Source organism: Sinocyclocheilus anshuiensis, unplaced genomic scaffold, assembly GCF_001515605.1.
Source record: "Sinocyclocheilus anshuiensis isolate Anshui unplaced genomic scaffold, SAMN03320099.WGS_v1.1 scaffold363, whole genome shotgun sequence".
In the NCBI taxonomy this organism is placed as follows: Eukaryota; Metazoa; Chordata; class Actinopteri; order Cypriniformes; family Cyprinidae; genus Sinocyclocheilus; species Sinocyclocheilus anshuiensis.
This window is the reverse complement of record NW_015552568.1, coordinates 67,915-81,120: the sequence shown is the minus strand read 5'-3', so window position 1 is coordinate 81,120 and position 13,206 is coordinate 67,915. Positions and strand designations below refer to the sequence as shown.

General features: G+C 37.6%; 1 protein-coding gene across 1 annotated transcript in view; it reads left to right on the top strand.

Moving 5' to 3' along the window:
• The window catches only part of LOC107664990 (integrin beta-4), a 38,793-nt gene extending 25,908 nt beyond the window's left edge, over positions 1–12,885 (top strand). The window contains exons 30-42 of the mRNA XM_016455695.1: positions 753–933; positions 1,103–1,240; positions 1,335–1,517; positions 1,633–1,767; positions 4,146–4,307; positions 6,789–6,950; positions 7,194–7,307; positions 8,024–8,173; positions 8,728–8,916; positions 9,091–9,246; positions 9,388–9,549; positions 10,159–10,266; positions 11,862–12,885. Of these exons, the coding sequence (XP_016311181.1) occupies positions 753–933; positions 1,103–1,240; positions 1,335–1,517; positions 1,633–1,767; positions 4,146–4,307; positions 6,789–6,950; positions 7,194–7,307; positions 8,024–8,173; positions 8,728–8,916; positions 9,091–9,246; positions 9,388–9,549; positions 10,159–10,266; positions 11,862–12,001 (1,980 nt within the window). The 3' untranslated portion in view covers positions 12,002–12,885. The remainder of the gene's footprint in view (positions 1–752; positions 934–1,102; positions 1,241–1,334; positions 1,518–1,632; positions 1,768–4,145; positions 4,308–6,788; positions 6,951–7,193; positions 7,308–8,023; positions 8,174–8,727; positions 8,917–9,090; positions 9,247–9,387; positions 9,550–10,158; positions 10,267–11,861) is intronic.
• Positions 12,886–13,206: the final 321 nt, after the last annotated feature.

Sequence of the window (13,206 nt, the reverse complement as noted above, 5' to 3'; positions counted from 1 at the left end):
GCGTGTGTGCGTGTGTGCGTGTGTGTGTGTGTGTGTGTGTGTGTATATGTATACAGTATATGTGTGTGAATTAAATGATAAAATGAATGATTTTTAAACATTTTTGAAGTCGCTTAGGTTCATCAAGGCTCATTTATTTGATCAAAAATACAGTAAAAACAGTTTTCTGGTTTAATATATTTTAAAATGTAATGTTTTCCTATGATGGCAAAGCAGGATTTTCAGCAGCCTTCAGTTTTACATGATCCTTAAGAAATCATTCTAATATGCTGATCTGCTGCTAAAGAATTCATCTTATTATTATCAATCTCGAAAACAGTTGTGCTGCCTAATATTTTTGTGGAAACTGTGATACAGTTTTTCCAGGATCCTTTGATGAATAGAAAGGTCAAAAGAACAGCATTTATTTGAAATAGAAATCTTTTGTAACATTATACGTCTTTACTCTCACTTTTGATCAAATTAATGTCCTTGCTGAATTAGCTATAATTATTAATTAAAAAAAAAAAAAAAAAAAAAACAACTTTTGAACACAAGTGTTTGTAGGCTAGTAGGAGATTATACACTGAGGGTTGTGTCATATTAGGATAGATCTTGTGCTGTTTTTTAGTCCCAGACCATTTCTGCTTGTAAAGTTGTAGAGTTGCAATATTTAATGAAATTAATATTCCAATAAACAGTAGTTTAGCTAAAAAGGCAGTTGAGAATGCTGTTAAATATTTGACTTGAGCTGTGATTTGCTGTTTTTCTAGGTGAAGTACTGGATTTATGGAGACCCTGAGGCTGATGCTCAGGTGCTGGATGTGAAGACTCCTCAAGCCGAGCTGGCTAATCTCTACCCATACTGCGACTATGAGATGCGTGTATGTGGCTACAATGCACTCGGAGAGGGCAATTACAGCGATGTCATCCAATGCCAGACTCTAGAGGATGGTAAGTCAGTCTCTGGACTTTGTGTTTGTTCTCATTTAAAATTTTAATGGTCTTTTTTCAGATTTTTAGGAAGCATGCATGTCATAATTTTCTTACTTGGCTTTTTCTAGTATACCCATGATGTTTCTGTCTTACAAACATGGCCATCTTCATTGTTTTACCCCTCTAGTACCTGGTGAACCTGGTCGCCTGGCTTTCAATGTCATCAGCCCCACTGTCACTCAGGTCAGCTGGGCGGAGCCAGCAGAGACCAATGGTGTCATTACTTCATATGAGGTTATCTACACACCCATCGACGAGGACAAGAGTAGGAGTCTTAAAAAAACTTTTTAGACCATCTGTATGTCAGTATTGTAGTATTTAGTGCTCCTCTGATTGCACATATTTCTTTCTCTGTTTAGAGCCTATAGGACCTTCTAAGAAGGTGATGATTGACAACCCCAAAAAGCGCATGCTGCTCATCGAGAACCTGCAGCCTTCTCAGACCTACTGTTACAAAGTGCGTGCTCGCAATAAGGTGGGCTGGGGCCCGTACAGAGATGCCACAATCAACCTGGCTTCACAACCTACCAGACCCATGTCAAGTAAGCATCTGGGATGGAATTGAACTCCAGTTCAGACCGAGCAATTGTTTAATAAACCATTGTGCTGACTGTGAATTGATTGTTTTATTTGTTCTGGTTTATATCACTCCTACAGTTCCCATCATTCCTGACATTCCCATTGTGGACGCAGAAGCTGGCGATGAATATGATAGCTATCTGATGTACAGTAATGAAGTACTGCGATCCCCAACGGGTAGCCAGAGGCCTAGCGTCACAGATCTGACTGAAGGTGGGTATCTTTTGTGATGTGGTGCACTGTTGCAACACATTGAAGTCAATGTTCACCATTGTTCAAATGTTTGGGCTCAGTAAGAAAGAAATTAATATTTTAATTAAGCAAAGATCCATTAAATTGGTCAAAAGCGACAGTAAAGTCGTGGAAGTCATGTTTTTTGGGGAAGTCGTGGCCTAATGGTTAGAGAGTCAGACTCGTAACCCAAAGGTTGCGAGTTCGAGTCTCAGGTCCGGCAGGGATTGTAGGTGGGGGGAGTGAATGTACAGGGCTCTCTCCCACCTTCAATACCATGACTGAGGTGCCCTTGAGCAAGGCACCGAACCACCGACTGCTCCCCGGGCGCCGCAGCATAAAAGGCTGCCCACTGCTCCGGGTGTGTGTTCACGGTGTGTGTGTGTTCACTGCTGTGTGTGTGCACTTTGGATGGGTTAAATGCAGAGCACTAATTCCTAGTATGGGTAACCATACTTGGCCACATGTCACGTCACGTCACGTAAAGGGTTCTATAATATTACAAAAGGTTTCAATTTCAAATGCCATTCTTCGAAACTTTCTTTTGATCCAAATATCCTGAAAAAAGTGTATCACAGTTTCCACAATAATATTAAGCAGCACAACTGTTTTCAATCAACACTGATATTAAAAGAAATGTTTCTTGAGTACCAAATCAGTATCTTGAATGATTTCTGAAGGATCATGTGACACTAAAGACTGGAGTAATGGCTAGTAATGGCTGCTGAAAATTGAGCTTTACATCACAGAAATAAATTAAATTTGAAAGTATATTGAAATAAAAAGTTATTTTAAATCATTTTACTGTTTCACTGTATTTCTGATCAAATAAATGTAGGTCTTGTTAAGCATAAGAGGCTTTATTCAAATACATAAAAATCTGGCTGGACCCAAACTTGAACAGTAGTGTGTTTTCTGCATATCCTTGCTGAAATGACCAGGATAAATTTCAACCAGCATGGGTAAACTGGTTGGCCATGCAACTCTTGGTAAAGGGGACACCAGCACACTAGCATCCTGACAATGGCAGTCTTTTCATCAGATGGAATTGTTTGAAGCATTCGAAAGCTTTTTCGTGCTACGTTGACCTGTAGAAACTACTGGTCAATAGCAATCAGACATGCCCATGGTCTGCCTTCATCTGCGGCGTAACAGGATGATGTCCTTACATCATTCGTATGCAGCTCCTGTTGAAATCGAAAGGCTCTTTCTAGTCCCCTGAAGACCCCACAACTACTTGCCTTTGCCATGGAATAATGTGGTTTTCTTTCCTTATGGCTTTGTAAAGCTGGGTGACTGGGCTCTTTGTGGAAGTTGAACTTGTTGTTTGTGCAGCGTTCAGGAATGTAACGTATGGGTTCCTACGGCTCTCATTTGGCAAGAATGATCAGACTGTTTCCTCGGCCTTGCGAAATGTTGCTAGCATCATGGATGGGCTCAGAAGACATCAGCTTCCCACCTTTTCTTCTTTCCTTCTTTGCCTAACTGTAGATATTAAAGGAACCGTTCACCCAAATATAAAAATTCTGTCAACATTTACAGAAGGAGATTCGGATCTTTTCCAGTGATTGGGGATGGACGCTTCAAAAATAACATAAAACATTAAAAAAAACTACCATGATTATGGTCCATGTTGGATATAAATAACCTTGAAATTAACATTTCACAAAAATGCAATTTATTTATTTATTTTTTTAAATTTTGGAGCATTGTAGCCCCATTCACTTAGCTTTTTCAAAGTTTTGCCTACCATCTCCTTTTGTATTCAAGAAAGTCATAGGGGTTTGAAAAAAGGGTAATTAATAACAGAATTCTCTATTTTGGGTGAATTAAGTTGAGCACACACATGTGCCTTGCTTGCTTCTCCACATGATTACCGAAGACTCACGCTGGAAGCATGTCCAGCTAGTCGGTTCGGACCTGGATCTTCGTAAGGTGTCCTGGAAACTGTCTGCTGACATCATCCCCCGCCGCCTGAGCCCGGCCACTGATGCCATTGATAGTCAAGCACAGACCCTGCCACAAGGTGAAGACCTGTCCCTGGCCGACAGCATGCCATCTACACCCAACGTCAACCCAAAGCTGTGCTAGCAAAGTCGCTTGAGTGCTAACTGGCATCAAGAGTATCAGAGTGCTAATTGGCATCTTCATGTAGACTGCTAATTCCATTGGTACCATAAAAATAGTGTTTCTTCGTCTGAACTGAGAGGCTTTCTGCAGTTTGGGTCTGTTGAGGTGATTCCCACCTCCGGGGCGCAGTTCAAAGCCCTATTCTGGAGCGCTAACTTCAACTGTGAATTCTAATGCGCTAATGGTGCTGTGCTAATTTATGATATCATCTTCTCTCTATGTTCTTACAGATCAGTTTGTAAATGGAAAGTGGGACCAGAATTTCCTGTTCCCAGGAGGAAGCGGTTCCCTTTCCCGCAACGTCAGCTCCTCCTCATCCACGTACAGCCATTCCACACCCCGTCCTGGTGTGACCAATCACAGCAGCACCACAACATACATTTCCGGCAAAGGTATAAGAGAAAAAAGTAGCTGACTTCAAAATTACAATTTTGTCATTATTTAGTCATCCTAATTTCATTCCAAACCTGTATTAGTTTCTTTTGTGGAACACAACACAAAATGCCTTACTATATAATGTACCTAGAATGATCAATGAATGTCAAGCTCTAAATATACACCATAAAACTATAATGAAAGTAGTCTATGTGCATTAAATATTGTGTTATATTCCAAGTATTTTTTTTTTTCAAAAGAAATTAATACTTTTATTCAGCAAGGATGCATTCAATTGATCAAAATTAGATAAAATTGATACAATTAGATTTTAAAATCTATTAAAAAAGTTAAAGAACTTGAACTTAAACTTGAAATAAAATATATTAAAAAAGAAAACATTTGTTTTAAATGTAATACAGTTTCCCAATATTACTGTTTTTATTGTATTACCAAATAAATTATGCCTGGGCATCAGAGATGTATTTGAAAAAATATTTAAAAAATCTTACAGATTCCGAACTTTTGAACGGTTGTGCAAGTTGTCATTCACAGATGATCTAAAGTAAAAAAAGCGAAAGTGTTGTTCACACAAAGCAATTGTATGGCTTCAGAAGACTTGGATGATAGTGTCATCTGGACCACTTTTATGATAGTTTTATGGCACTTTTTTGCCCTTCATTTTGTATTTTCTTTCTGGTCTACCTTTATTTTGGAAAGAGCAGCATGAACATTATTCAGAACATTTGTTTTTGTGTTTTATGAAAGTAAGACATTCATGTTGGTTTGGAGTGACATGAGGGTGAGTAAATGATGACAGAATTTTCATGTGAAGATTTATGAATCATTCTTTGATTTGGTACATATTAGTGCTGTCAAATCGATTAATCGCATCCAAAATCAAATTTTACATAATATATGTGTGTGTACTGTGTAAATATAATACACACACATACATGTATATATTTAAGAAATATATAAAATATATATTTATAATTATATATAATATAAATTCTATATAAATATGAATGTCCCTAATTGTCATGCTAATTAAGTCAGATTGACGTTGAAATTGGAATTGAGCATGTGCGAAACTGGGGAGAGGGCATTTCAGCATGTCTTTAAACACAACTGCAAACATTCAGATACATGCACGCGCAAAGATTCGTCACACGGTAACATAACATGAAGGCTAATTGGAAAGCTAATCAACCTTCAAACATCAACCTTTAACACAAACACACGTTCAACGTGTCAAACACAATGCCCCCTTCAAAACGTGCACACTGTCTCCTAGGTTACCAGAAGCAGCAATCAGATAACACTTCATATTTGATCTGTGACTACACAACCAATCAAACAGTGGAATGTGTGGCCGATGAATCGTGTGGCTAATGCTAATGAGCGTCACATCTATAGCGCGTTAACTTGATGTGACAGTAGAGGCACACCACGTGGGCCCCAGGGCCACCAGCGCTAACACATATCATCAGGTATGGGTGGTTAAGTGCCAGCATTTCTGTGTCAGCGTCTGATGATCCAGAACAGGTGAAACCGAGAGGAACTGGACAAGCCCAGTCACCGTGACAACAAGCATTAAGTGTGCACTGATGACATGAAGGGGAATGAAGATGGGACAGGGGAGCGATGGATGGCTGGTTTTGTGGTTCGGGGATGGGGTGATCATTTTAGAGAGCTCTATGAGTAGATTGGGATAAACACTAAAAACCAGTACTGTGCTTTACCATGGTACATGATACTATTTTGATATATAGCCTACAATAGTAGTGTATGGTTATTGTTTTCAATGGTATGTACTAGGTATTTCAAAGTATATTATGGCATTACCTTCGTAGCAGTTTCCAAAAGACTATGGTTTTTCTTACAGTGGTGTTATGTCTAAATATTGTAGTAATTGAATGCTGTACAATAAAGCCACAACAATGCTTTCTATTGAGCTGTCTTTGCTGGCTGCAAGCAAAAACATAGCATGAATTAATGACTTGTATAAGAGATTCTTGTAATGACTCATAAAAAGACTGACTTATCAGTTTGAATCAGAGGAAGCACTCACAGCATGACTTCACTGAATCGGTCAGAACTGCTACTGAATTAACCTCTGATTGAACCGAAAGTCTTTACTTTTACTATGAGTGAAAATGAAGCAATTTTGGGTAATTAAAGAAAACTATTGAATGGAATGGGATGACAGTGTGTGTGTGTGTGTGTGTGTGTGTGTGTGTGTGTTTATAGATACAGATATATATACACAGTACACACATATATTATGTAAATTTTTATTTTGGATGTGATTAATTGCGATTAATTGATTTGACAGCACTAAAATGTACCAAGAATGATTCATAAACATTATTTTGGATGCGATTAATGGTGACTAATCGATTTGACAGCACTAGTACATATGCTTCAAAAACAAAATAGTTGAATCAGTTGTCTTCATAGCTCATTAACCAATCTTTGTTTTTTGTCACAATCAGGAGGCTCAACGACACACAGATATGATCTTAGGGATGGCGGACTTCTCAAAGAGGAAGTGATCCTGAGGAAGCGTTCTGAGAACAGGCATTACACGGACGGTGATGGTGTGAGGGATTCTATTGTCATGGGAAACCTGTCTGGTGGAGTTTTGGACAACTTAGGTAAATTAAGCCTGATATATCTGCGTGCACAAAGCCAATGGAATCTGATATAATGCCTCGCAAGGTGCAGCTTTTGGCAAGAATCCTTGGCTCACTCTCGCTTCAATCCTACTCTTCTTTTTCTTCCCCTTATGCCATTTGTCTTCTCTCTACACCTTTTTTCTCCCGCTGTTTTCTCGTCATGCGACGGTTGCCTGCCAACCCTTTCCCGCCACACCCTGCCGTGGCTTGGCTGTCTCTCAGGGGTCTCTAGCTTCAGCCAGAGTACAACTACCAGCTACAGCTTGAGCTCCAGAGCTCGTACTCAGTCTGAAGATATCAACGATGCACTGCAGAACCTGGATAGTGTTCTTCAGGGTGAGTGAACCTGGAAACAACCAGCAGTGCGTCAGGAGAGGGTACTTTGAAACCGTGACTTCCTTTCATAATGTAAAGTAGTTAAGCGCAGATCTTTTAGTAGGTGTACTATATATTTAAATTAAATAAAATAAAACAATATTTATTTAGGCACCAAACATTTCAGACAGCTTTGAACTTATTTATTAATCCTAATAATATTAAAAAGATGCATTTACAATAAATGCAACTTATAGAACACCAAATTTATTTTAAAATATGTATTTAAAAAAGACAAAATGCAGTTCAGGGAATCAAATAAATCAGTGAATCTTTTTTAGAACTGGTTCATTTACTTGTCTGAATGAACATATTCATGAAAATTAATTTTTCAAAAACCCTGCATTGTAGGAGAGCACATTTGACTATTTTATTAGTTCACCTGGTAAGAACAAAATATGACATCAAAAAAATGTTTATGCTAAACAGTTGTGAGAATTAGCTTGCTACTGGGAACTTTTTAAATTATGTTAGAAGCAGCTGAGCTACTGTCATACTACTGAAAAATGTAGTTCAGTTTGAAGCATCTTTGCTTTTACTTACTTACAGACTGACACACCTCAGCCAATTCCCTGCTGTTTCCCCAGTGCTGAACCAATAAAACAATTTGTGGCTGCAAAATTAAATGTCTGTTCTGTGGTTTGACATTTTACTGTCTGCACTGCTCGTGCCCTCAGACTCACGCTTCAACCCGGGTGTTCCTGAGACTCCCAGCAGACTGGTGTTCTCTGCCCTGGGGCCCACGGCCCTGAAAGTGAGCTGGCAGGAGCCCCACTGTGAGACTAATGTACTGGGGTACTGCGTCCTTTACCAGCTACTCAGTGGAGGTGATCCATCTCTTCTCAATTAAAGTTGTCATACCTATTTCTTTAAAAAGTACATGAAAGTATATTAAATTATTATATATATTAGTAGTCAACATTTGAAGTGGATCAATACCTTTCATCAAAGTTAACCTAAAACCAAATTGTGTTCTTGTCTTAGGACAACTTTGATGAACTTTTTGATCCACTGATATATATATACAACATTTTAGTTTTTTAAGATAGACTGTGCATAAAATACTAAGTATAAACAAATAATGAAAACAGAAGCTTTAAATTTTAAGATTTTTTTTAAGTGTCTTTTATTGTCATACCCTTCATTCTAACTTTATTTTAGTATGTTCAGTGATTAGATCAATATTTATCAATTTATTTTCATATATGTATATGTATGTGTTTGTGTGTGTGTGTGTGTGTGTGTATGTATGTATAAACAATTGTTATATACTATAATTTAACAGTTTACTTTTATATACTGTATATATGCTGTGCATAATAACAGATGATGTCTGTTTGATGTCTAATAATTTTTTGATTGTCTTTCGTTTCCCGTATAGGTGAAGTAAAGCGTATTGAAGTGAACAATCCCGCTCAGAACTCTGTGGTGGTTCAGGATCTCCTGCCCAACCATTCCTACATCTTCAAAGTGAAGGCCCAGAGTCGAGAAGGCTGGGGTCCTGAGAGAGATGGAGTCATCACCATTGAGTCTGCTGTCGACCCCAAGAGTCCACTGAGCCCAATGCCAGGTGAGAGCGCCTTCATTCTTAAATTGATATTTTTATGGCACCTATAGGGGCCAGAGTAGTTAATACCAGCATTAGCAGTGGCAACTATCCTGAAATCATCATTAAATATTAACACACGTTTTAGTAAACGATACATACACATAAAATAATATGTATGTGTGTGCTGTCATTCAGGATCTCCATTCACACTCAGCACTCCCAGCGCTCCAGGACCTTTGATCTTCACAGCTTTGAGTCCAGACACGCTGCAGTTGAGCTGGGAGAAACCTCGCAAACCCAACGGGGACATCCTGGGCTACGTGGTTACCTGTGAACAGCTGCACGGTGGAGGTCAGACACCACCCTCTTTATTTTCTATTTGACTTGAACTTTGAATCCACATAAATATCCACAGCAGTCACTGCTGCAATCATCAAAAACAACCCCTGTTCTTTAGCTTCCTTGTTAAAGCTCTGTTTGGTGTCCTTGCAGGAGATCTTCGCTCCTTCCCGGTGAATGGCAATGCTGCAACTTCTTTGACTGTGTCTGACCTGAAAGAAAACATGCCATACAAATTCAAAGTTCAAGCCCAGACCACGCAGGGCTTTGGACCGGAGCGAGAAGGCATCATCACCATCGAATCCCAAGATGGAGGTATGAAGTGAAAGTGAAAGTGAAGTGACATGTGGCCAAGTATGGTGACCCATACTCGGAATTAGTGCTCTGCATTTATCCCATCCAAAGTGCACACACACAGCAGTGAACACACACACTCCGTGAACACACACCCGGAGCAGTGGGCAGCCATTTTTTGCTGCGGCGCCCGGGGAGCAGTTGGGGGTTCGGTGCCTTGCTCAAGAGCACCTCAGTCATGGTACTGAAGGTGGGAGAGAGCGCTGTACATTCACTCCCCCCACCTACAATCCCTGCAGGTATGAGACTCGAACCCGCAACCTTTGGCCTTTGGGTTGTGCTGGACATTGCTGGACATTACAACAATGTGACGGAGAGAGTGATATGATAGTGTGTGTGCCTTTTTATATGAATCTCACTATGTACTGTATATGTTTAATGTTTCAGTAATATAAAATACTATGGTTCAATTCAATCGCAATGGATAAAATCAAGTCTGGCCCTGTACAACTTTCTGCTGAATATTTTGTTTAACTCCGAAATACATTGCATTATGTCTTGTGTCGTCTTTGAGGAAGATCACTGGTAATAAATTTTGTTTGTTGAAGCTTCTTTTCTGGTTCTCCTCAGGCTCCATGTCACAGTACAGCAGTCATTCACTCACAAAGAGAGAGGTGTTCAACCTACCAACAGAGATGACTTCACACACCATGTTCTCAGAACCCTTTGTGTCTCCAGGTAATAACACACACTACATCTTCCAAGGTGCAAAATTCACTATTGAAGAGTTTGTTCCTTTTCGATTTATGAGTTACAATTTCAGTTGAGTTGGCCTCACATGATGTTTTAATCAACAATTCATAATTACATAATCCATTTTGACTAATTATGCTCATTTATTTTGTGATATGTAGAATTTCTCAAATTATTTTTTTTGAACAAATTTCAATAATTGAAGTTGAATACTAACAAATAAACACCACACATAAAAATAAATTAAAAACAAAACATTGAAATGAACATTTGAACCGACTGATTAATATTTATGTTTGACTCTTTGGAGTAAATTAGACCACAGTGGGAAATTAAGATTTACAACTATTTTTATTAAATATAACAAAAAATAACTAGATATTTTATAATATTTAATATAAACCTATAAAACATAATTAATTCCTTTTAGGTAATTATGCTTATTTTGTGATATGTAAAATACATATTTTTATCAAATAAAAAATCATGAAATATCAAATTCAAATTAATGAATTAAGTCTTTTATTTTAATTAACACGGGTTTTAATTTCACAATACCACAATGTTCACCACATTGTTTTCAGAAAGCAAAAATGTAAACATATTGATTATTATTTATGTTTAATCATTTAGTGAAATAGACCTAATATGAATAATATTGGTCACACTTTATTTTAAGGTCCAGTTCTTGCTATTAACAACGACTTTTGCCTCAATAAACTCCTAATTTGCTGCTTATTAATAGTTAGTACAGTAGTTGTTAAGGTTAGGTATTGGGTAGGATTAGAGATGTAGAATATGGTCATGCAGAATATGTGCTTTATAATATTAATATACAGCCAATATGTTAATATTAGGTATGCTAATAAGCAACTAGTTATTGGTAAGAATCGTTTACTTAATATTATTATAAAATATAACAAAAAGTAGTATTATATGTGACCCTGGATCACAAAACCAGTCTTGTGTAAATTTTTCGATATTGAGATTTATACATCATGAATACACTGAATAAATGAGCTTTCCATTGATGTATGGTTTGTTAGGATAGGACAATATTTGGCCGAGATACAGCTATTTGAAAATCTGGAATCTGAGGGTGCAAAAAAATCTAAATATTGAGAAAATCGCCTTTAAAGTTGTCCAAATGAAGTTCTTAGCAATGCATATTACTAATCAAAAATTAAGTTTTGATATATTTACAGTAGGAAATTTACAAAATATCTTCATGGAACATGATCTTTACTTAATATCCTAATGATTTTTGGCATAAAAGAAAAAACAATAATTTGGACTCATACAAATGTATTTTGGCTATTGCTACAAATATATCCGTGCTACTTATGACTGGTTTTGTGCTCCAGGGTCACACATAGAATTTAATATAATTTATTAAATTAAATACACATTTATATTGGTGGTATATCAATCATCTAAGATTTCTGGAAGTACCATACAGTATGTTGTGTGTATGATAATGTTATAAAAATATAATAAATTGGAATGAAATGAAATGAAATTCTAAACTTTGTTGTAATGTTTCGCTCATTGTATCGGTGTCTGATGTGTGTTTTTTCTAGATGGGATGATGATGATGTCGAGCAGGCAGATCACAGAGTCGGGCGGCACCATCACACAGCAGGTGGAGATGGTGCAGAGAGGAGTGATGTCCAGCAGCACCGTCACTAAGAAGGTGGATAGACAGTACTACGAGGCCTAATTTAACTTCCTTTTGCATTCAGCTGAAATCACATGGCCAAAACACGCTAAAGTCAAACTAGAAATGTTCACAGACCAATGTGCACAACATGTGGTGTTTATGTGAGCATGAGAACAGCTGAGTGCTTGGATTCCTCGGGTTATTGCTCCTAAAGACCAAAGTCTTCAAGCCTTGATGTTTTGTTGAATGTAAAGACTTTTTAGTATTATCTTATCGCTTCCAAACAGGTATTTGTTGAAACTTTTGGCATCAATCCATGTTTCATGTAGTGTTTGCGAGAAATGTTATTGACGCATGTGGCGTGGGATACAGTTCTGTTGCTCATTTGAGCTAGATTGCGTTCGTTTTGACGAGGTTTGAATTTCATGTCAGTTTCATATCATGTTGTTTATATCATTGATGTTGCTTTCCAGATGTATCAAGTTATTTCAGCATGTAGGTTTTCTATATGTATTTGCCATGTCTCTTGAATTAACTGTCATTTTCCTCCTAAATCAGTTTTTTTACTTGTTTGCATAAAATGTTGCAACATATGAGTGCATACACATATGGACTCGATTCTTAGGACTGTAAATATGTTACTGAGGTTTGTTTTTTACTGCCTGGTTGCAAGATGTGCTGTTGTAACTTCAGGCCTGTGGCTGTATTTCAGATGACATCAAATCTGCCAGGTTTGTACACTGCTGGGAATTTGGAAAAGATTACCAATCTCACACCTATGTACCCCTGAATTGCATTTTTACTGTATTTAATAATTTGTATGGTACTTTTGACATGAGTTTTATATTAAATTAGCATTTCACCATCATATTCAAGCCGTAGTATGCAAAACGGCTCACTGCATATTAGTTCACCGCACCAATAAATCATCCTACCACAGTCGACTCCTTGTGTGTCAGCTTTGTTTATTAGAAAAAGATTTAGGTGCAACTGAATGTTTTTAGCACACTGTGAAATGACCTATTGAAATGCTTTACATTGATTGGAGGAGTATGTACTGACACTGCCCTCTATATGCTTTCTTATGTTACTGACAAACAAGAAATCATGGAGTTGAATGTGATTCTATTCAACACTTGCTAAAACTAGATTTAAGGGGAAAATAGTGTATTGAAATTAGTGTAGAGTCTGGACCAATCAGACACCATTTTTCATTTGATTTAACAAATCAATTATTCATTAGATTAACAAATAATCACAGACCC